The sequence below is a fragment of the Ursus americanus genome, chromosome X, assembly GCF_024610735.1.
Source record: "Ursus americanus isolate L20-20 chromosome X, mUrsAme1.1.p, whole genome shotgun sequence".
Taxonomy (NCBI): Eukaryota; Metazoa; Chordata; class Mammalia; order Carnivora; family Ursidae; genus Ursus; species Ursus americanus.
Window position 1 is genome coordinate 52746134 of NC_142164.1, and position 26053 is coordinate 52772186.

Genomic DNA, 26053 nt, shown 5'->3' on the forward strand with positions numbered 1-26053 from the left:
GAACTGGAGATAAGCAATATACCTTATAAAGAATTTAACATAATGATCATAAAGTAACTCACTGGTCTGGAGATAAGAATGGAAGAACTCAGTGAGACACTCAATAAAGAGGTGGAAAATATAATAAAGAATCAGAGTTGAAGAATATAATAGCTGAAATAAAAAAATGCATTAGAGGGAATCAACAACAGACTAGCTGATGCAGAAGAATGTATCACCGTATTAAGAGACAGGATAATGGAAGGCTCCCAGGCTGAACAGTGACAAAAAAAAAAACAGTTTTCAAAATGAGGAAAAATTAAAGGATCACCTGGTCAACATTAAGCAAACAAATATTCACATTATAATGATTTCAGAAGAAAAATATAGAGATAAAGAAGTAGAAAACTTCTTTGAGGAAATAATAGCGGAAACTTCCCTAATATAGGGAAGGAAATAGACATTCAGGACGAGGAAACACAGAGAGTTCCAAACAAGATAAACCCAAAGATGTCCATATCATGCACATAATAATTAAAATGTGAACGGTTAATGATGAAGAGAAAAAATTAAAAGCTGCAAGACAAAAGCAAAAAGTTAGCTACAAAGGAAAACTTAAAAGGCTATCAGCTGATTTTTTAGCAGAAACTTTGCAAGTAAGAAAGAAGTGGCATGATATATGAAAAGTGCTGAAAGGAAAACAAACAAACAAACTACGACCACAAATACTCTGTTCAGTAAGTTTATCTTTCAGATTTGAAAGAGTAATAAAGAATTTCCCAAAACAATCAAAAGGTAAGAGTTCATCACTACTAAACCAGCCTAACAAGAAATGAAGGAACTTTTATAAATGGAAAAAAATGGCCATAATGACATGTAAGAACATTATGAATAAAAGAAGTAAAATATGATAACACACACATAAAACATGGATGAGGTAGTAAAAAGGAAGAAAAGGAAAAAAAAACGCTTCCCCCCCCAAAGGGTGTGTTTGAACTTAAATGGCCATCAAATTAATATAGATTGCTATATACATAGGATGTTATATAAGAACTTCATGGTAACCACAAACCCAAAATCTATAACAGATTCTAAAACAATAGAAAGAAATCCAAACAAGTATTACAGAAAGTTGTCATTCACAAAGAAAGAGACCAAGGCAAGAAGAAACGGAAGAAATACAAAAACAACCAGAGAACAAACAACAAAATTCCCATAAGTACATACCTATCAATATTTACTTTAAATGTAAATGTCCTAAATGCTTCTATCAAAAGCCATAGAGTGGCAGAACAAATCTTTTAAAAGACTGATGTATTTTCTGCCTACAAGAGACTCCCTTCATACCTAAAGACAGATATAAGTCACAGATACAAGTTTAAAGTGAAGGGATGGCTTATCAATCTTATTTATTCTTTCAAAGTTCTGTTGGTCTGCTCTACTGTGCTCCTGGTTTCTAATTTATTGATCTCTGCTCTCATCTTGATCAACTGTGTTCTCATGCGTGGGTTAGGCCTGTTCTTCTGTTCTAGCTCCAGCTTCTTGAGGTGAGGATATATAAACTGCATTGTAGATTTTTCTATTCTTTTGACTGAGGCTTGGGTGGCTATGTATTTTCCCTTAGGACCACCTTTGCAGTGTCCCACAGGTTTTGGACTGATGTGTTTTCATTCTCGTTGGTCTCCATAAATTGTTTAAATTGATTTTTAATTTCCTGGTTTACCCAATCATTCTTGAGCAGGATTGTTCTTAGTTTTCAAGTGGTTGAGTTTCTTCCAAATTTTTCCTTTTGATTGAGTTCCAGTTTCAAAGAATTTTGGTCTGAAAATATGCAGGGAATAATCTCAGTCTTTTGGTATCCGTGGAGACCTGTTTCATGACCCAGTTATATGGTCTATTCTGGAGAACGTTCCATGTGCATTCAAAAAGAATGAGTATTCTGTTGTTCTGGGGTGTAGTGTTCTGTATATATCTATGAGGTCCATCTGGTTCAGTATGTCATTCAAAGCTCTTGTTTCTTTGTTGATTTTCTGCTTAGGTGATCTGTCTATTGCTGAGAGCGGAGTGTTGAGGTCCCCTACGATTAACGTATTATTATCTATATGTCTCTTTATTCTGGTTAAGAGCTGGCTTGTGTATCTAGCTGCTGCCCTGTTGGGGGCATAGATATTTATAATTGTCATATCCACTTGTTGGATACATCCTTTAAGAATAATATAATGTCGGGGCACCTGGGTGGCACAGCGGTTGGGCGTCTGCCTTCGGCTCGGGGCGTGGTCCCGGCATTGTGGGATCGAGCCCCACATCGGGCTCCTCCGCTGTGAGACTGCTTCTTCCTCTCCCATTCCCCCTGCTTGTGTTCCCTCTCTCGCTGGCTGTCTCTATCTCTGTCGGATGGATAAATGAAATCTTAAAAAAAAAAAAGAATAATATAATGTCCTTCTGTATCTCTAACTACAGTCTTTAGGCTATAACTTATTTGACATCAGCCACAGCAACATTTTTCATGACACATATCCAAAGGCAAGAGAAACAAAAGAAAAAATGAACTTGTGGGACTTGATCAAGATAAAAATCTTCTGCACAGCCAAGGAAACAGTCAAAAAAACTAAGAGGCAGCCAACAGAATGGGAGAAGATATTTGCAAATGACACTACAGATAAAAAAAAACTGGTATCCAAGAACTACAAAGAACTTCTCAAACTCAATACATGAGAAACAAATACTCAAATCAAAAAATGGGCAGCTGATATGAACAGACACTTCTCCAATGAAGACATACAAATGGCTAACAGACACATGAAAAAATTTTCAACATAATTAACCATCAGGGAAATTCAAATCAAAACCACATTGAGATACCACCTTACGCCAGTTAGAATGGCAAAAATTGACAAGCCCGAAACAACAAATGTTGGAGAGGATGTGGAGAAAGGGGATCCCTCTTACACTGTTGGTGGGAATGCAAGTTGGTACAGCCACGTTGGAAAACAGTGTGGAGATCCCTCAAAAAGTTAAAAATTGAGCTACCCTATAATCCAGCAATTGCACTACAGGGTATTTACCCTAAAGATACAGATGTAGTGAAGAGAAGGGCCATATGCACCCCAATGTTCATAGCAGCATTGTCCACAATAGGTTAATCGTGGAAGGAGCCGAGATGCCTTTCAACAGATGACTGGATTAAGAAGATGTGATCCATATATACAATGGAATATTACTCAGCCATCAGAAAGAACGATTACACAACATTTGCAGCAACATGGATGGCACTGGAGGAGATAATGCTAAGTGAAATAAGTCATGCAGAGAAAGACAATTATCATATGGTTTCACTCATTTATGGAACATAAGAAATAGCAGGAAGATCGGTAGAAGAAGGAAGGGAAGAATGAAGGGGGGGGTAAAGCGAAGAGGGAATGAACCATGAGAGCCTATGGACTCTGGGAAACAAACTGAGGGCTTCAGAGGGGAGAGGGGTAGGTGACTGGGATAGGCCGGTGATGGGTATTAAGGAGGGCACGTATTGCATGGTGCACTGGGTGTTAGATGCAAATAATGAATCATGGAATATTACATCAAAAACGAAGTATATACTGTATTGTGACTAACATAACATAATAAAAAATTATTAAAAAAAACACTGAACAAATTAGGAAGAGAAAAAAACTACATCAACATAATAAAGGCCTTATATGGGAAACACAGGGCTAACATCATACTCTGTGGTGAAAGACTGAAGACTTTTCCTTTTAAGATAAGGAACAAGATAAGGATGACAATTTTACCACCTTTATTCAACATAGTACTAAAACTCCGAGTCAGAACAATTAGGCAAGAAAAAATATGTAGGGGCGCCTGGGTGACACAGCGGTTAAGTGGCTGCCTTCGGCTCAGGGCGTGATCCCGGCATTGTGGGATCGAGCCCCACATCAGGCTCCTCCGCTGGGAGCCTGCTTCTTCCTCTCCCACTCCCCCTGCTTGTGTTCCCTCTCTCGCTGGCTGTCTCTCTCTCTGTCAAATAAATAAATAAAATCTTTAAAAAAATATGTAAAATGCATCTGCAGTGGAAGGAAGAAACTAGACACCAATAAATAGAAAGATACCTCATGTTCCTGGATTAGAAGACTCAATACTTTTAAGTTGGCAATGTCATCCAAGTGATCTACAGATTCAGTGCAATCCCTAACAAAACACCAACAACATTTTTTGCGGTGATGAAATAATCCATTATAAATCCATATGAAATCTTTCCTTCTTTTTGCTTCTTTGTTTTGTTTCTTAAATTCAACATGAGTGAAATCATATGGTATTTGTCTTTCTCTGACTGACTTATTTCACTCAGCATAACACTCTATAGCTCCATCCATGTTACTGCAAATGGCAAGATGTCATTCTTTTTTATGGCTGAATAATATTCTATGGTACATGCATACTACATATTAATTATCCATTCATCTGGTGATGGACACTTGGACTACTTCCATAAATTGTTTATTGTAAATAATGCTACAATAAGCATTTGCATCTATTCTTTTTAAATTTTTTGGTATTATTTCAGGTAAATACCCAGTACTACAATTACTGGATGGTAAGGTAGTTATATTTTTAACTTTTAGAGGAACCTCCATACTGTCTTCCACAGTAGTGGCACCCATTTGCATTCCCACTGACAGTGCAAGAAGATTGCTTTTCCTCCACATGTTCTCCAGCACTTCTTTCTTGTATTGCTGCTTTTAGCCATTCAGACCAGGGTGATGTGATATCTCATTGTAGTTTTGACTCGCATTTCCCTGATGATGAGTAATGTTGAGCATCCTTTCATGTGTCTGTTGGTCATCTGAATGTTTTTGTTTCTGTTTTCTGAAAAAAATCTATTTGTGTGTTTTCTTTGGAGAGCTGTCTGTTCATGCCTTCTGCCAATTTTTTAAATTGGATCATTTGGGGGTGTTTTTGCTGTTGAATTGTATGAGTTTTTTTTATATATTTTGGATACTAACCTCTTATCAAATATGTTGTTTGCAAATATCTTCCTTCAGTAGGTTGCCTTGTAGTTTTTTTGATTGATTCCTTTGCTGTGCAGAAGATTTTTATTTTTATGTAGTCCCAATAGTTTATTTTTTCTTGTGTTTCCCTTGCTTCAGGAGACCTATCTACAAAAAAGTTGCTAGGGCTGATGTCAGAGAAAATATTGCCTGTGCTCTTTTCTAGAATTTTTATGGTTTTATTCTAACATTTAGGTTTTTAAACCACTTTCAGTTTATTTTTGTGTATGGTATGAGAAAATGAGAGACTACGGACTCTGAGAAACAAACTGAGGGCTTCAGAGGGGAGGGGGTGTGGGAATGAGATAGGCTGGTGATGGGTAGTAAGGAGGGCACGTATTGCATGGTGCACTGGGTGTTATACGCAACTAATGAATCACTGAACTTTACATCAAAAAAATAAATAAATAAAATAAAAAATTAAAAAAAAAGAAAATGGTCCAGTTTCAATGTTATGCATGTTGCTGTCTAGTTCTCCTAACATCAGTTTTTGAAGAGATTGTCTTATTTCCATTGAATAGTCTTTCCTGCTTGTTGAGGATTAGTTGATGGTAGACTTGTGAGTTCATTTTTGGGTTCTCTGTACTGATGCATTGATCTATGAGTCTATTTTTGTACCAGCACCATACTTTTTTGATCACTATAACTCTGAAATATAACTTGAAGCCTGGAATTGTGATGCCTCCATCTTTGCTTTTCTTTTTCAAGATTGCTTTGGTTATTTGGGGTCTTTTGTGGTTCCATATGAATTTTACGAATTTGTTCTAGCTCTGTGAAAACATGTTGTTGGTATTTTGATAAGGATTGCATTAAATGTGTAGAGTGCTTTGGGTAGCATACACATTTTAACAATGTTTGTTCTTCCAATCTTTGGGCATGGTACGCCTTTCCATTTTTGGTGTCATCTTTAATTTCTTTCATCAGTATTTTATAGTTTTCAGAGAACAAGACTTCCACCTCTTTGGTTAATTTTTTTTCTAGATATTTTATTGCTTTGGTACAATTGTAAATGGGATTGTTTTCTTCTCTTTCTGCTCTTTGATTATTAATATATAGAAATACAACAGATTTTTGTACATTGATTTTGTATCCTGAGACTTTACTGAATTCATTTATTAGTTCTAGTGGTTTTTTGTGGAGTTTTAAGGGTTTTCTAGGTATAGTATCATGTTATCTTCAAATACTGAAAGTTTCACTTCTTCCTTGCTTATTTGGATGCCATTTATTTATTTATTTATTTATTATTTAGTCCATTTGCTGTGGCTTAGACTTCCAGTACTATATGGAATAAAAGTGGTGAGAGTGGATATCCTTGTCTTGTTCCTGACCTTAGAGGAAAAACTCTCAGTTTTCCCCCATTGTGTGTAATGTTAGCTGCTGGTTTTTCATATATATGACTTTTATTATGTTGAAGTATGTTCCCTCTAATCTTCTTTTTGAGTTTTTTTTGTCATGAATGGATGTTGTACTTCTTTCTGCATCAATTGAAATGATCATATGGTTTTAATATGATTAAACTTTAAAAAAAAACTACCACAGATCAATTTTCTCCTGTAAGAAACACTTTATCCAAACAAATGTTTCTCATTTAAAGAAGTTACCTTTGGAAAATTAAATACTTATGGCAATAGAGTTATTGTTCAAAATATAATTAGCATCTCTCCTTGGGAATTCTTTCTGTATAGTCTTCATCCTCTGGGGACTAATATAATTTTTGAACTAGTAACATCATATTGATTTGAGATGGTGAATTGGTTGAGTGATATAGTTTGGCATTAAATTTCTTTATTCTTGCATCCCTTTTATTTCATTATTTTATAGGGTGATTATCAAACAACAAAAGAACATTTAAATAATATATTTCTTATGATGCACCTAAAATACATTAGAAGGGTTTCTTCAAAATATTTTGAGCCTAGGAGTAAGTGTGCAATTTTACAAAAAAATTAATCCTCTGAAAGGATTAACATTTATTTGGAAGACAACTTTCTAGTAGCCTGAAAATCTTTCTCATTTCTGAAAAAAAATAAATACATGCATAAATAAATAGAAGCATTTTACCTTTCCACACAGCCAGAAAGCCTTGAGCAATGGCTAGAAGCAGGGGCATCATGACCCCCAGCAACATATAAGAATCCATTGTATGCTGCAACTCCTACACCACCACGTCTTTTGGACATTGAAGCACACAGACTCCACTTGTTAGTGTGTGGGTCAAAGTATTCCATTGATTTGAGGCAGGAACTTCCATCACGACCACCGATAGCATATAGTCTAGGAAAAAAGAACAGAAGTGTGTGTGTGTGTGCGTGTGTGTGTATAAAACGTTTTCAACTTGTGCATAGAATAAATGTGAAAATGCCTTGTATAAAGCATTTCAAGTTTGACTATATGTTCTACTCCCTTAGTAGTTTGTAGTGGATGGCCTGAATTTGTGAATGGATAGTTACCTAAAGGCATTTTTCAAGGTCTACTCTACTCCAAACCTCCCAGGCTACATCATTTTTGTGAAAGTTTGACACAATGGACTAAAACACCCCATAAGAGGGCGCCTGGGTGGCACAGAGGTTAAGCGTCTGCCTTCAGCTCAGGGCGTGATCCTGGCGTTATGGGATCGAGTCCCAAATCGGGCTCCTCTGCTATGAGCCTGCTTCTTCCTCTCCCACTCCTCCTGCTTGTGTTTCCTCTCTCGTTGGCTGTCTCTATCTCTGTTGAATAAATAAATAAAATCTTTAAAAAAAAAACACCCCATAAGAAATGAAGACAGAGAGAGAAAGGAGATATCAAAAACACTGGCAGTATTTGTCAGTTATACCTCAATAAACCTGGAAATTAAAATAGAAAAAGGGCAGTAGGATATTTCCAAAGACTAACTCCAGCAACCTTACAATTTTGGCTAGGTTTGGCTGCATAGCATTAAAATCCCTCTTATTTTTATGAACTGTTTCACTTAGTATTAAAAACATTTGTCATTAAGAAGACTAACTTAATAAACAGCTAAGGGGATAAGATAGAATCAACAAACCAGATTTTTTCCCTAAGAAGATATATTAGCTATCCCATTTCTTCCATAAATTTTAGAATGCCAATTCTTATGATAAGCAGCATTTTAAATCTAATTTAAATTTAATCCTGCATCAATAAAAAAATAAGGATTTACTAAACCATATGTTTATAACTGCCCTTCATGCTCAGTTGTGAATAATAGCAAGTCAGTAAAACAAAATGCAATTACTCAAATTTGATGATTCCACTCTGTTCTGTAATATGTAGGAGATTGTTCCCAAGTCACCTGATATTGAGATCAGGCCAAAGATAATCAGATTTAGGAATATTTCAAGCTCTATGACACTGTAAGCCTGGGTAGCCTCTTAAGAATAGACATTTACTACTTTGTGCACAAGGCGCTATAACCATCTTTGTTGAAATTTCCCAGTTGTATGATGAAATACTGACGTTATATACAGTCAGTACAGACACACAAGGCTGTCTCCTGCCACTAATCAATTCTGGTGTCTGAGATTGTCATCATTAAAGTCCCTCCTATATGCTGGTCATTGTTTCCAAAGGCCCCTTGTCAGAAAGGGCATAATAAACTTGAAGAAGTAACAATTCAAAGATCTTAGCAACCTTTAATGTCATTGGGTTCTAATATATTACCTTGTTTTCTAGGCAAGTGATCAGGAAAGGGGAAAGATTCAGAAAGATAGGACTCAGTGTAATTATAGAGTTGGGAACCCTGAACACTCAGGACAGTGAAAGACAAAGAGCAAAAAGTCTTGCCCTATTAAAAGACTAACCAGAATTTTAATAAGTGATGATGTAAAAAAAATGGTAACTTCTCGAAGGCACAATTGGAACTTCCTTGCCTATAAAAGTGCTTCTTAAATTTAATGTGCTCACAAGTCACTTGAGGATATTTTTAAAATGCCAATTCTGATTCAGAAAGTCTAGGGTGGGACTAAAATTCAGCATTTCTAAATAGATCTCAGGTAATGCTGATGCTACTTGTCCCAGGACTACACTTAAATAACAAGGCAATACAGAATATTTAATTAAATGTTCATTTTAGATGAGCATTTTCCATATAATGAAGGGAAAGTTCCAACAAAGGACTTTTATTACTGATTACTAGGATGTCCTGGTCATTGAGAATGCTTATTGATTGATGGATCAGATCACTGAAATGTACCACATGACCTGGGAGTAAAGAGCATTCATATTTGGATTTACTCACTTATTATTTAATGCAACAACACCAACTGTGCTTCTAGGAGTTGACATACTGGCCACGTAATTCCACTGACGTCCCTCAGGGTCCCACCTTTCTACGGTATTTAGATAACTCCATCCATCATGACCACCGACAGCATACATTGGCCCTTCAAGTGTGGCTACACCTAGGAGGTAAAAATAACATGAGGTCTCACCTAGGTATACCACAGATAATGGATTTTTTTTTCATTTTGCAAACAATTGGCTGCTTAAAAAATGTTTTTGTTTCTTAAATGATTTTGTGTATACATTATAATTTACTAATCTTGATATGAAACTAAACATGGTCTTTTAAACCTAGGAAAATTTCAGGCATAGTTACTGTATCATGGCAGGCTATCATTGTTGTAATACTGAAGTTAATGGAAGTAGTGGAACACATCATTTCTAGGGATGTAATAGAAAACAGAAACTATTTTTTCTGGCATAATTTCAACATCATTTTTTAAATGTAAGGGATAGATGAGACATATATACTGAATCTCAGATAATTCTTAGATTATTTGTAGGTTAGATAATTCGTAGGTTAACTGTAGTAGGTCTTTTTAACCCCTGTTTTCTATTATAGTGATAAAAAAATTCCCATGAGATAATCAAATAAATGGGGATTTTTGAGGTTTAGTTAGAAATTTGTTCCATTACATACTATGAATAGCCCTTATCTAACTGCTTCTCTGGGAATTCACATAATTGGTCTTTCCCCCCACCTTTTCCACCATCTCAGTTAGCATCTCAGTGGTATAACTTCATCACTTCCACCTTCTTAGTAATATCAATTAGATTTTTAAAAACCTGCTATGATTTCTCTGTAAGATATGTTTTCTAAGCAATGTCTAGCAATCACACTGACACAACTGAGCTGAATACTTATATAGTTTATCATTTGACACAGACACCTTTTTAGATAATTTGGGGAAAAAAACAATACCAGTCCCAAATCTGCCACTTTTTAGCTGTTTAAGTCAGTTCTTAAAATAATAAGGAAATTATTATGCTTTTTAAATAAACTTTAAGATATTGAAAATTTATGGAGTCTAGCATGAAGAAAGATGTACCCTGAACAAATATTCAGGAGAATCAAAGTTCCCAACTGTTTCAGAAGTCTCCACTTCATCTTTCTTTTTTTTTTAAAGATTTTATTTTATTTATTTGACAGAGAGAGAGACAACCAGTGAGAGAGGGAACACAAGCAGGGGGAGTGGGGGAGGAAGAAGCAGGCTGCCAGCAGAAGAGCCTGACGTGGGGCTCGATCCCAGAACTCCGGGATCATGCCCTGAGCCGAAGGCAGACACTTAACAATTGAGCCACCCAGGCGCCCCTCCACTTCATCTTTCTTAAACTTCTTAGGAATCTCTGGCTTAAGTGTAACTTAGAGTTGCTCTCAATCAAAGCAGTTTTTTTCTAAATATCCCTGCCTTGGACCTGTATCCCAAGGCTTTTGCTGAAATACAGATTGCCTCTTATGGGAAGGGAAAAAGTTCATCAAATTAAAAACACAATGTCTTTTCATCATCAAGTGCTTTTTGCTTTTTTTCCTAAGTTTAGTTTAGAAGAAAACTCCCTATTGAAGTTTAATGTTCCTCAATGATGTATTCCTCCCAAAACTTTTTATCCTTCCTAAAGTGGTACCCTTTTAAAATACATTTGAAGGGAGGCGGGATTAGCAAGTATGACATCTGAAGCAAGAAAAAAAAGTTTCACAAGCTTTTACTGTTTGATTCAGCTTTTCAGCATTTTGTAGACATTTTGACCAAGGGTTTGGCTAAATCCCAATAATGCACACTCCTGATGAGCACTGGGTGATGTATGGAATTGTTGAATCACTACATTGTATGCCTGAAACTAATATAATGCTGTATGTTAATTATATTGGAATTAAAATAAAACAAAATCTCAATAATGTGCAGCTGTATTTAATTTTTAAAAAGATCTAATGATACATTATTCAGAAACTATATAACATTAAGCTCTTACCTAAACCATGCCTATGTGTTGACATGGGAGGCATCACAGTCCAGATTTTGCCAACTGGATTAAAACATTCCACAGTATTCAAAGTTTTTAAACCATCTCTTCCTCCCACGACATAGAGCTTATTATCAATAACTGCAACTCCAAACTGAAGCCTACGGCCACTCATGGTGCCAATATGTAGCCAGCTGTTGGTTCTGAGATCATATTTTTCAATTGTAGTGGTACCTTTTAAAGGGATATAAAACAATGGAAAAATTGCTTGTATAAAAATTTTAGTTGGCATTATTCACATTATATTTATTTACCTATAATTTATAGCTTAGAATCAGTGATTGCAACTCAAATTAAAGTACCCGATGATTCTCTAACCTGGCTGACAAGGCAAAGGTAATATTTTGCTATTACTGGGTCCAAATGGAAGAGTCAGAATAAAACAGTTCATTTAATATATATGGTTAGCGCACTTGTAATGATTTCTTTTGCTAGACTATGCTACTAGTAGTACTAACACAGGTGTCAACATGATAATCTATAACATAAAATTACCTTGGAATCTATTACCAACTCTTTACACATCCATTATTATTTTAATTTCCTATGGTCATTCAATATATGAATTTTTTTTTTTATTTTATTCAGTTGTGTGTGCGTTGATTTAAAACACAAGTGACTAAGGAAACAGGAATGAAAATTCCTTTTAAATGGGCCTTTGGTGTTGATTCATACAATTTTCCATGATGGTAAAATGAAGGATTATACTTAAAAATAGATTAGGATTATTTATAATTATTTATTATATTTAAGAACTTAATTCTGAGATATTACCTACTTTATGTGTTAATAAAAGTTCATTTTCTACTCAACTACTAAAATGCCAATTTCACTACCATAGTACACTGTCACTACTGCCATATCAAATTGTCACTACTTCATAATAAATTGATAATTTTTGTATTCATGTTCATCAGTAATATTGGCCTGCAGTTTTCTTTTTTAGTGGAGTCTTAATCTGGTTTTGGGATCAGGATAACGCTGTCCTCATACAATGAATTATAAAGTTTTCCTACCTTTTCTAATTTTTGGAATAGTTTGAGAAGAATAGGTATTAACTCTTCTTTAGATGTTTGGCAGAATTACCCCATGAAGCCATGCAGCCCTGGACTTCTGTTTACTGAGAGACTTTTGATTACTGATTTAATTTCTTTGCTGGTTATCAGTCTATTCAAGTTTTCTATTTCTTCCTATTTTGGTTTTGGTAGTTTATATGTTTCTAAGAATTTATCCATTTCTTCCAGGTTGTTCGATTTGTTGGCATATAAATTTTCATAATATTCTCTTATAATTGTTTGTATTTCTGTGGTGTTGGTTGTTATTTCTCCTCTCTCATTTGTGATTTTATTTATTTGGGTCCTTTCTCTTTTCTTTTTGGTAAGTCTGGCTAAAGGTTTATCAATTTTATTAGTTTTTTTTCCCAAAGAACTAGCTCCTGGTTTCACTGATCTGTTCTATTGTTTTCTTAGTTTTTGTATCATTTATTTCTGCTTCAATCTCCATTATTTCCTTCCTTCTGCTGGCTTATGTTTCATTTGTTGTTATTTTTCTAGCTCCTTTATTACATAATAAATTGTCATTTCTGTAAGCAATGTTTTTTTACCATCATTCACAATAGCTATGCTATTTTTTAGTAAAAGTTGATTTTGCACAAGGAAGTTTCTGACTAATAACCAAGGTGGGAAATAAAGATTTATTATTCACACATATAGTGTACTTCAGACAGCTTTGGGCAGATTTAGGGAATTTCATCACAAATGCATAGAGACAACCATAGAAATAAGCAAAACAAAGAAAAACAAAAAACAAAACTTTTCAGTTGTTATTCTGCTGGGTGATTTGTGGAGAAAATATAATTCATTAGTTATGACAAAAATATGTTTATATCTGAACTGTATCCACTGGCTAATTATAATGCTATGGTATGAGATCATACCAAGTCAAAATTTAAGCAAAGTATATTGTATCTGTGGCTGCTTCTGAAAGTTTTTCTTTGTATCTTAGATTAGTGAAGACTGTGTTTATTTTGATTCTGTAATTTTAGATCTTTTCTGATCAATACATCACTGTAAGTATTTATGTCTCAAGAGTTTGGATTTTCACAATAAAAACTTGTGTATGTACAGATACTCATTATCCTTTCTCTTTAATCCCTCCATTTTTCACTGATAAGATGGATTTGGCTGAATGTTGATTTACAGATCAACAATTGCTTTATTGGCTACATTTAGTACTGAAAGGTCAAATAACACCACTTAGAAGAGTATCTTTCCTACACTAAATATCTCTGGATGATCCTGTTAAAACTGGAACATCTACAAGCTCACATCAACTTTCACTCTGTAAACCAGCCCATTTTTTTCTGAAAGTTTTCAGATCTTTTTACTCCCTCATTCCAATCTTCCCAAATCTGTCTTCCTAGCTACGTCTTCCTATTTTAACTTTTTATTTCAAACTCTTTTCATTAGTGGAATTTACCAGAAAGTGAATTTAGATTAGAAAATGAAGACTAGGCTGCTCTACTTACTAAAATTTTAGAAATATTAATAGTGAAGTAGTCAGGAAATTGTACAAAGCTACATTAAGAAATTGCACACAGACGATTTACACTGAAATAATGTAGAAGTCTGTTTTATGCCAAGTTAATTTTTTTTCTGGGCATTAGGTGAAATATAGAAGATTAATACATCTCTTATTTTAGTCTATGAACATATATAACTGGTAGTTCTATATCTTGAATTCTGAAGACTTCTTTAGCCCATTTACCTATCTCCAATATTGCTTCAACTAATCAAAATGTAAATCCCCTAGCTGGCTTACTATGTCAGCTCTATATTTGATAGGAAAACCTAAATTAGATTTTTTTTTTACCCATGTCTTTCCTTAGGACTCATTTTATGATGTTTCTGTGTATATAGATCTTCTTCCCTAAAACATTGCAAATATTGTTTCTCAATTCATCTCTAAGCTCCTATTCAACTCTCATTTATAATCTGGTCAAGAGGAAACAAAACCAACCTACCATTGTAGTATCATTGGGAACATGATAGTTCCTACAGCTGTGAGTATATCTGATCTGGTGATTATCTCCATCTATTTTTTAAATGATCTAAAAATAACTATATTAGCCTTTTTTTAAAAATGATTTTTATTTATTTATTTGACAGAGACAGACAGCCAGTGAGAGAGAACACAAGCAGGGGGAGTGGGAGAGGAGGAAGCAGGCTCCCAGCAGAGGAGCCTGATGTGGGGCTCGATCCCAGGACTCCGGGATCATGCTCTGAGCTGAAGGCAGACGCTTAACGACTGTGCCACCCAGGCGCCCCTATATTAGCCTTTCATTTATTCCATGCCATACCGCCTCTCAGAATTCATTGTTTTTAGTAAATGAAAAGTTACTGCATACCTTTATGTACAAAAGCCCAAAGTTTACCATTTGACCATTTTTAAATTTTGACTCTGTGATTATACAAGTTTCTGATGATTCATTTATTATACACGGTAGGAGTTATAGTTAACCCCGGCCACTGTGTGATGCCTGTATTTAGCAACTAATTCCAAGTTAACTGTATGAGTCAAAAAGAAAATTAAGGACTGAAGAAGTACTGCATTTCTTAGACAACCAAAGGTGAACGTTCAGAAAATATCTTTAAAAAACAAAATAACACACTCTAAGAAAAAGCACGCATATTGAAATTATTTTATAGCTTTATGAAAGAATGGAAATGTAATACTGATTTATATAGGTAAATGTTACCCCTTTAATGTTTTGTTGTACTTAGGGATATTTTTCTTTCTTTTCTTTCTTGTCCCTAAGCGCTCAACTTGGTTTTTCAATAGATTCTAAGACCCTAAAAGAGAGAGGTCAGTTTTTGTCGTTTTGCTCTTTCTTCTCAAATAGTGGCAGTATTGCAAAAGGAACATATAATTTTAGTAAGAATTCCACTTCCAGTCTTTCTAGATGCTTGTCCTTGGGTTGGCTATATAACCTGAAGAGTCTCAGTTTCCTCATCTGCAAAACTGCAATACTAGTGTGCATTAGTGTGAGGATTAGAAATTATGTTTGCAAAATGCCAATGAAGGATCAGGTACTCAAAAATAGTTGTTTTTTTTTTACTATTATTGTAGTTGTCTGCAACTTCCCACAGGGCCTTTTATGTCTCCATACACTAGGTACCCATGAAGTCTCAAATGAAACTTAGTTCTTTCCATATGAAACTGTGGTAATAGAGTCAAGGGGATTATAGGTTCACATTTCAGTCATTCTTAAAAAAACTGATAAGGAACTGTAGATATCTATTACCATTTTTTGTAACACATTCATTTTGTAATATAACTTAAACAACAGGAAGCTGAAAAATAACAAAAATAGGGAACAAAGAAACAAAAACAAACACAGTGTGTTCCATTTTTTCACCTTGCAGGTTAGGCTATGTTTTTTGTTTTTTGTTTTAATTAGAAACTAGGGATAACTATGCTTGCATTTTCTATTTCGTTCCTTTTAAATTTAAATATCAAACTAGACATCTTTTTAAATGCTGTTAATATTCATTCTATTCAACAAAATGCAATAAAATATCAAGTTACCAGACTTGCAATTAATTATAGGATCTCACTGTATTTGTTCTTTTCTAAAGAGCATTTGTTCTGTGAAGTTACTTTGCTACTTTATAAATAATTGCATTTGCAAGCTCCTGTTTTATAGGTTTATGATTAATTAGCATATTTCTTATACCACCTTTCAATTTCCAATTACACATATCAAAAGAAAGAATTGGTTTCCAGTGGCACAGAATTTGACTTTTGCATTATTTTCTACAAGGTATCAATAACATTTCTATGCATGATTTAGCACATTTTAAATAGATTGATTTTAATTTCTACACAGCCCATATCTTAATTACAAAATCCTTGCCTCATTGTCTTGGAAACGTGGGTCTACAGACTAAGAAATAAAGTCAAAAAAGGCAGAGATGTAGAAAAATAGATTCCCAGAAGGGTTCAGGGTAGACACGATGGCCTCAGAAAGTTGTCCCTATTCCCTTTGATAAAATTGTTATGTAAAATCATTACCTCATTCCAGGTTTAAGTTGCTGATCTTGCTATCATAGTTAACAGCATTCCAATTGATCTTAAGGTTTAACTCACTTCAACCTATGCACTCGTTTGCTGTCCTAAGTATTAAAACTAAACCACTTTCCTTGAGATTCTGCAGACCATTGACCTTGAGAAATGAAGGACCAGACTTTTCCACATTTGAAAACAGTTGCCACTGATGCCAACAAGTCTGTTCAAGGTCGCGTTGACATACAATTAATTACCTGAGCATCAGCTTCTCCTGCACTTAGCCCGCTATTTCCCACACCTCCCCATTAAAATTCTATGGCTTCATCTGGACTGGGAAGATGGTCTTTGGGACATCAGTCCACCATCTTCACTAGTTGCAGGCTTCCTGAATAAAGCAACCTTTCCTTTTCCACTATTATTTGTCTCTCAAGTATTGTTTTTCAAGTAGAAAGCAGCCAAACCTGAGTTAGGAAATAGTTCTCTGTCTGGTAAGAGACTTTGGTGAGCTAGCCAAGAGTTGTACTTCCAACTTGTTTAGCCCCCTTGGGATTCCTGCAATGAAGCAGTTGGCCAAGACAGTGCCAGGGCTTACCCATTCATTTCCCAAGCCAGAGGCTATGATAGTTAAAGCCATCTGCTTTTTGTTAGTCAACCCTAGGGTGGAGAATTTGAAGGATTTTCCCAAGCATTTGCCCAAACTCCTTTTGTTTCAGGGAGACTCCCTGTCTTCTCCAACATGGTGTGAACTGCCTACTTTTGCTTTTTGTTTGTGGAGAGAGAACATGCATCTGTTTATCTATTTGAGCTGAGATCTAGAATCAAGTCAGTCCACTGGCATGCATTCTCAGAGTCCTTTTTCTATGCTCTCTGAGCTTTTAGCCATTTGGACCTTTCTGGGCCAATTTGTGGTACCACTGGTAAGAGAAATGACTCAGAAGTTATTCCATACCAACCTCTCTTTGAAGGAGGGGAATCTGTTTGTCTCAGAAGTACTTTGTCTGTTTGTCTGATTGTCTGTTTTAGGAATCTGCATAGGAATGGGAGGATTTAGTTTTGTTCCATCTGAGAGCACACTGGAGTGAATTCTGTCTGATGGGCATACTTACAGTTATGATTCCATATCTTAAAAAATGGTATTTTATTGTAACACTTCTTGGCATATGTATGTTTTGAGCTTGAAAGAAAGAGGTCATTAAATGGATCTCTAAATTATTACACTATCTTGTAAATTGGAGTTGTTTTGTCAGAGATCAGATAAATGGGATGAAATTCCCTACATTTATATTACTTCAAAATAAAGATGCCCCACAGGAAGGGACCTAATTGATGGTCCAGAGAGGTAAGGAGGGCAAAAATCTAAGACATCCGACCTTCCTAATAATCAGAATAATATAGAAAAGGAGGAGGAATATAGGCAGACAGGAAATCCTAACTCCACCTGACCAAGCACAAACACCAGAACCAATGCCCAACCCACTACCTGCTTCTCCACCTTCACCAGAAAGCTGTAAAGCAAACAGAGAAAAAAACCTGCTTTTCAGGAGCAGGAGACAGGGAATGGAGATGGAGGAATGTTAGTCCAAACTTTAAATCTGCTCTGGCCTTCCAAGTGGCATCCCTCCTGCCTCTTTCTCTGCCTTACCCCTCCTTCTTTTCTTGTACCACAATGGATGCCTTTCACTCAGTGGTTCCTATACCATCCTCAGTGCCTTTAGCACCATTGACTCCTGCTCCTCCTATCCTCACTGTTGAAGAGCAAAAAGCACCCCAAGCTGTTGGGCCACATCCTTATGAGGTTCAAATGGGAACAACTCTTAAATCAACATGAAGGGGCCCAAGGGCTCCCCTGGACTTAAATTGCCCACTTCAGATTTCCCCACAAGAGGCCCAGATAAAACTGACAGTGGGAAACAAATTAACTGACTTTTTAGTGGACAAGGGTGTAATATATTTTTTATTAAAGCTAATCAAGGTTGATGGTTTAATTAAAATAGACATGTCTTTTGGATTTATCATCATTGAATATAATAATGATAACTAGCTTTTATTCTACCTGAATGTAATAAATTCTTGTTGTAACTGTTGCAATTTGTCAACAAAAATTATTTAAAATAACGATTGATTTTACCTAATGAAGTTTACGTGGGTAATTGTTAAGAACAAGTAGGTTGAATAGATAAAAAAAGGTGTATAGATAAACTTTTAAATAGCTTCCAAAATTTTGGTAACCTGAAACTTTGAAGTTTTGCTAGGTTAAATAATAAATTGGGTTAAATTCACTGGATATCCAAGTCTTTACAAAATAAAATAAAATGTTAATGTTTTAACATTAATTACTAAATTTGGTTTATCTGATTTTGGCTTCTTATTACAGAAAAGTAAATATACTTGAGTCTGCTAATAAGCATGTCTTATGCTTTATTAAAAAGTTCTATGAAAACACATTTCTATAAAATATAAAATGTATTCATAAATTTGCTAATCTAAAAAATTCTGGTCTAATAAACCATTCACAATTGGTTACTACTTAGTTTCCAATGGAAAAAGGTTTCTAAGAGTTAAAATTCTGATACATGTATTTGAGACTGCTGGAAATGATAAGGAAAGTGACTCCATATATAGGAAAATAGGAGATATGTAAGAAAGGTATGAGGAATAAAAATACATTTTTGTTGAGGGAAAAAATAATTTTTCCTAAAATGAAACTGGCTATTTATAGAGAGGAAAGAGTTATGACAAAATTTGAATTAAAAAAGCAGTTGTAGAAAGTTTATGAAGGGGAATCTTTGTAAAAAAATATTTATGGTCAGGAATCACTAAGATTGGAATAAATGAATTTTAAAAGTACAGTAATATAAGATTGGAATTTGGTTTTTCTCTGGAAATTAACTTAACTTTGTTAAAAAGACAAAATTTTCTTTTCTTGTTGGTCTGTTATTGCTAAGAAATTATAAACAAAATATTTTATATTTATCTGCACAGAAAAACGAAGTTTCTATGTTTGTTTTTATTAAGTCTTTGATTACTAATCTTCTCAATATTAAAGGAGCTAAGTTTTGCTAACAACCAGGTAACCCTTTGTTTTTGCCTTTGGGATCTCTTATTGTCACCTTGGTTAAATAAATAAAATATTAAATTTTATAGTGATCTATGATCTTATATAGGTGTGTGGTTTAGAATCTTCTGAAGCTCTTAACAAACTTTCCAAAAATTCAAATTCTAAAGTCTTTTTTGATTTATTAGGCTTGTTTATTTGGTATGTTAAGTTACATTAGAAGCATTGTCAAACAAATAATGATTAATTTTCTTAGGTTATACTATGTGGGTAAATGCCAGGATGGTTCTAAAAGTTATGTAAAATTCCTTAAGTTTTAATGTGTCTTAGCACAGTGTTATCACATGTAATTCTAATTATTAAAATGTGCATCACAGAAATAACTGCATTTCCTTGTCAACTACGTTATAATAAAATCTTAACAGACTTTTAAATATAACCATTTTTGAGTCTTTTGTCATTTGAAGTTATTCTGAATCTCTTGCAATACTCATTTCAGCTTCAAGGAGATTCATGAAAAGGCCTTTTGGCAGACGCAGGTCTGATACTTTAAAGATCATAAAACTAAACTAAGAATTTCCAGAACTAATGGAAAACCTGCATTCAAATAGAACAAGAATTAGTAACATGAGACTAAGTAATTTTAAAGGATTATATTTTTATAATTTTTATTTAAATTATTACTGCTTCTTTAATGTTTGCTCTTCCAAATTTAAGGAAACTTTTTCTCTTAAGATATCTATGACTTACAGAAATTTGGTAGAAATATTCTTTTGTAGAAACGCCTAGGTGGCTCAGTTGGTTAAGTGTCTGCCTTCAGCTCAGGTCATGATCCCAGGGTCCTGGGGTCCAGTCTCGCATGGGGTTCCTTGCTCAGCAGGGAGCCTACTTCTCCCTCTGCCTTCCCCTCCCCCTGCTTGTGCTTTTGTTCTTTCTCTCTCTCTTTCTGACAAATAAATAAATAAAAACTTTAAAAAATATTCTTTGGTAAACAAACTGAAATATTTATTTTTCTCCCTACTAATCCCTGAGGAATTTGGAAACTCTCAATGAATATTCTTTCTTTCATGGCAATTACCATTATTTGCATAAATTCAATGAAAATGAGTACTCTTTATAACAAGATACCATTGGAAACATTGGTTATTTTACCAAGGCTTTAAGTAGAATGTAATATTTAAGAAAGACATACATAGACTCAGATATAACCAGACAGCTTTAAGGAACTAAAGTTGACTGTATGGAACCAATAAAGCCCCTTGGAAATGTTGGCCTGGCACATTGCTTACAGAATTCCCACCAGCCTTATCAGGTGAGTAAAAAAATGTCAGTTCTTGGAAGGTGCAGGAACCTCAAGATATTTCAGGGACCTCAGGAAGAGAAGAATTCACCCAAATCTACAGGAATTGCAGGCAAATCTGATGGAAAGTATTTGACCTGGCTTCTGGCCTTGCAAGGCTATTGAAAGTCAAATCTAAAATTCATTGTAAAAACTTCTGGAAAGCAGGTTTTAAAACAATCTCTATGGTCAACCACTATTCTTGCTGTACTTATGTGAATAATTATGTAAAAATTAATTAAATTTATTAAAACTAAACTTATCTTACAAACCAGTCTTAATTTGGCTATCTTTGACAGGAGTGAAGATGACTTTAGAGAGAAAGATTATATTTCAATAAAACACCTTCATGGATGTTAGATTCTAGTTCTGATTAATTATCGTTGAGTGTTTGCTGTTTGCTCATAAAACTGGGCTGTAAATTCTTCTGGTTTCCTCCAATATCTGGCTATGACTCTCCAAAATAAGGTTGCCGATTTTCTCCTATTCTCTTGTCTTAAAATAAGAACTAACACTGCCCCTTTTCCTGAAGCCCTGCAAATTGAAACTAGACAACTCAAGAGAAACTTCAAATAAATTGCCACAATAGCTCATATATAGACAATCTTCATGCCTGTTGCTCTGTGAGCCACTCAAAAGAATCACTGGAGACATTTAAACTACAAATGATAAAAAGCCATCAGATTGCCAGTGCCTGCTCCCACTCCATCTGAGGATGCTTTGAGCCTGACATCTAAAAATTCTCTTGTTGGGAGTGCTTGCAACTCAGATACTGGGTTTATAATTTGCTCCAAGCATTAAACTTTGTGGTTTTGTTTTTGTTTTTGTTTGTTTGTTTGTTTGTATGTTTTCATAGACGGACATTGGGGAGGGTATGTGTTGTGGTGAGCACTGTGTATTGTGTAAGACTGATAAATCACAGACCTGTACCCCTGAAACAAATAATACATTATATGTTAATAATAAAAAAAGAAAGTACACCAACCTCAGTAATAGAATATATTGTATAGCTTATATACATTTGTATTGCTATACTTTCAATGTGTATAGCTGCTATTAAGATTATTCAGATAAAATTCATCTGAAGGTATTATGAAAAAAAAAGAAATGCCTCTTATTAATTACCCAACTGCTTGCTGAACAAGGTAGAGTCTATATAATAGTTAACACCACTTGCTGTACCTATATTAACTCGTCCTTGGAAATAAGAACCCAGAGAGACAAAATCAGGCAGCAAGCCACATGGCTGCAACAGACCCTTGCCCACAAGGCCCCATTTTTCCAGGGTGGCTGGGACTGGTTTACAAATCTAGTCTCTTTGATAGTGAACTACTCTTTTGGTATCAGATAATTTTAGAGGGAATGATAAAATTGGGCTTAACTATACTGTTACTATTCCTTAGATTATACTTGGGAATAAAGCTGATGATGCCATGTAGTGCCAAACAATGTAGAAAAATGAGGTAAGAAACTACCTCTGATACCCCCTCCATGAGAACAAGGGACCAGAAGCTATGTCCCTCACCATGTCAAATCCTTCCATTCCAAAGCCCATAACGTGTTCTAATTCAGCTTGAAGCAGTTACAGGAGATGGACCGCTATGTATGTTCCATAGAAATGGAATGAAGGATTCACAGTGAGGATTTGAAACAGCACTTCAACTGGTGTTAAGGGTTAACTCACTTCAAGCTTATGCACTCCTTGTTTATTGACCTTAGTCCCTTGATTTATGATAGAATTAACCTACTTTCCTTGAGATTTTGCAGACCATTGGCTTTAAGGAATGACCAGACTATCCCAAAAGATAAGTCCTGACCACATTTGATAACAGCTGCCACTGATGCCAGCAAGTCTGTTCAAGGTCATGTTGACATATGATTAACTGCCTGAGGGCCGGCTTCTCCTGCACATAGCCCCCACCAGTTCCCAAACATTCTCCTTTAAAACCTTCTGATTTCATCAATACTGGGGAGATTGTCTTTGAGATATTTGTTGCCCAAGTTGCTGACTTTCTGAATAAAGCAGCCTTTCTTTTCCCACCATTACTTGTCTTTCAATTGATTTTCACATGGCAAGCTGCTGAACCTCAGTTTGGAACCAGTTTTCTATCCTGTAACATCAACACTTCAAGATACTTTGTAACTGGTCTTTGAACATCTAATAGGGACTTGACAGCAAGGCCCCTCTTCTATTTCTGTCAGAAAACAAATATGCCTTTTTTTAACACAAATTTGCTAAACCCTTCTATTTATGATAAACCTTAAGTAAGTTTTCCCTGAAAACATCTTATATTGCAAAGCAAATGCTCAAATTTAAAAATTGTTGCCATAAAATAAAAGTACCTATTAAGAGTTTAGCTAACATGAATTAAAAGATTATATCCCATAAGGTAAGAAAAATGCAAAATTACATAAAATATGCTATTTATTAAAATTAGCTTTAGATGCATAAAATTAGATATGCCTTTAATGCCACCTTCATAATTTGGGAGGTGTTGAGAATATATCTTTTTTTGAGTGATACTTTCTAAATTAATCATTTTTGTTACCTTTCATAGCATCCATGCCTCCCACAGCATAAAGTGCTCCCACAGTTGATTTTCTAGGCTTTGTCCGAGGACTTTGCATCATAGGTCTTCTCTCAGGTAAGAGATGGTACTTCATAGCTTCCATTAGGAGCTTCTGACACTCAAGATCACCAGTAAACATGGAACTGTTTTCAAGATCTACCAGTAACTGAAAAGTAATGATGCATGGTATATGAAGTAAATAACCCACCATTAAAAATAATATATTTTTGCTTATATAGCTTTGGAGAAAACGAGCTAATTCAAATGTAAAAGTGTTAGTATTTTAAGTTACTTAGTAACATATTTTTATATTCACTTATGATTTAAAATGACTAAAGATCTCATAGTAGTAGCTACTGATCTGTTCAGATTTATTTGGCATAGGTTTTTCGAATAGATTCACATATAATATCAAGAAGTGAAAGTGAAAAGGCACTTATAAAATGGGTTACTAAAAGCAGTCCAAGAGACTAGCTATGTCTACACAAAGCAATCATCTTCTGGTCTACTGCATGTAGCTAAATAAGCAGCCACCTTATTGGTGGATTTAGAGAAGTTGGTACAAACATGCCCAGTTTTTAAAAAAGTAATATCATCCATAAAGAACTGCATTTTTATCATCAAATCACTTTTGTAAAGTATTCTTAAAGTAGATGCTTTTTATCTATGCATGTACATGTGTACATCAGTAAAACATATGTGTTAGTAGGTAGCCAAAACATCAGCAATAGTAGATGATCAATCCTTTCTAACCATCACCGCCTGGCAGACACTAAGACCCTTACTGAAAGGGATAAAAGCTAAGTAAATTATTTTTCCTGAGGTGAGCTGAGGAGAAGTGAAGTGCTTGCTTCAGAATTTTACCAATTGGTTCATTGGAGTTTTGGGTCTATAGCGTCATAGGACATTGAGAGAAATTGCAGTTTGGAGAGGAAATGCTGATTTCACCCTGTAAAACTTCCCTGAAGTTTCCTGTTCTGCAGTGCTTAACCCCAGCTTAGTTCTCATCCTACCTGTAATCGCTTATTGATCACTATTTTGACTTGGCTGGTGAGACCTCAGGCATTTCCTTAATGCATATGCTACTGAAAATAAGCTTGAAAACTGGGCTAAGTAACTTTTTCCAAAATATTCTTCAGGGATTTACCACCATTCTCTTCATACATTTCATTTCTAGAATATTTTTTTAAAGTCACTATTAAAATTGCTTTGGAAGGTCTATATTCTGTATGCTATTAACCACTACTACCATCATTAGGAAAAATTCACAACAGTCCACACTTTAGGCATAAGGCATACTCAAATGTGGGAAGCCAAAGACCATTGGTTGTGTGTTTGAGCTGGAAATTTCTCCTCATTCCAATAAAGTAAGACAAGTCCAAACTAAGCAGTTTGCTGAAAGAACATATCGACAAAACAGTATAAAGTTTAGGGCCTCTGATCGATTATACCAATGCATCTCAATTTTTTTTGCATATCTAAGAATCATCTGGTGAACTTATTAAAATATGGATTCCTTGGCCTCACTCCCATAAATTGTTCCAGTAGGTCTGTGGTGGGGGCTTTGGAAACTGGATTTCTAGCAAGCTCTCAGGAAATGCTATGCTGCTAGCTCAGGGCCATTTTGAGTAGTGCTGCCTTAGAGAATCCAATAAATCATATAGGCCCTCTCATGAAAATAACACATGTAAGTGTACACATAGTCACACAAACATAAAATTTCCAGATTCTGAAACTTGGGTCTAAAATTACATGTATATTTTAATGTTTCTCTTTTTGATGTTACTATTGCCTTGCACTTTGAATACATTTGCTATACCCAAGAAGGCAGTCAGTGTTCTTTCATTGCATATAGATAAATTCTTAAGAGTAAATATGTAGCTCCATGGATTTATTTAACAGAGAAAAGTTTAAAAAAAGTAGAGAAATCATCAGTAAAGTAACATTCTATTTTTCAATATTAACATTTAATTAATAATTTGTTGAAAATTGATTAATTTTAATGTTTATGAAACTACTGATCCACTAAATCTAGATGAAGCACCTCCTTCTTATGTGGTTGATGTTTGATGATTTCACTCATAGGCTGTATAATATATGAAATGTGCATATATGCAATGTATTTATATATACACAATAAACAACCGATATCTACTATTGATCAATTTGCTGCAGAAAAGAAATTGTTATCACCAATGGTAGAAGTATATAGTGAGACTGCACTCTAACCTCACTAAACTTCACTTACTAAAATCCAGTATGAGGTAGGTCAATTGTAAATCATATCCAAGGGTGTTTGTTTTTAGAATTATTACTATAATCCTCCAGCATGTATGATGAGGATGTCATTATAATTATTCCATAGTGCATCTGAAGCTACTATAGTAGGATTTCAATCATAGCAGCTAATTAACCATGTTAGTAAGTATTAGCCAGACTAACTCCTTGCTAGAGTCTCCTTTGGGATGCTACTATACTGGTTATTAGCTTGCCTAGAAGGTGGGCAGGAAAAGAAAAAAAAAAGAGCCTAGTCATTTTCTCTGTTTCTTACAAGTGCTGTTTGATGAGGAAGAAACTGAAACTAAAGAATATGCTTTAGGAATTATCTGTAGATTTTTTTAGAGATTATCTGTACCTTTTTTTTTTAAATACTTGTTCTCTCTCAGCATCATAAATAGTGCTAATTGAAGGCTGGATA

The 26053-nt window shown here is 34.8% G+C and overlaps 1 protein-coding gene across 2 annotated transcripts in view; it reads right to left on the minus strand.

The window, feature by feature from the left end:
• KLHL4 (kelch like family member 4) overlaps window positions 1-26053 on the minus strand; it is a 155367-nt gene that overhangs the window by 16420 nt on the left and 112894 nt on the right. The window contains exons 6-9 of one of the 2 annotated variants that reach the window (XM_045805098.2): window positions 23335-23521; window positions 11274-11498; window positions 9262-9424; window positions 7086-7298 (exon numbers count right to left, since the gene is read on the minus strand). In XM_045805098.2, the coding sequence (XP_045661054.1) occupies window positions 7086-7298; window positions 9262-9424; window positions 11274-11498; window positions 23335-23521 (788 nt within the window). The remainder of the gene's footprint in view (window positions 1-7085; window positions 7299-9261; window positions 9425-11273; window positions 11499-23334; window positions 23522-26053) is intronic. The other variant, XM_045805099.2, reaches the window with a different exon arrangement.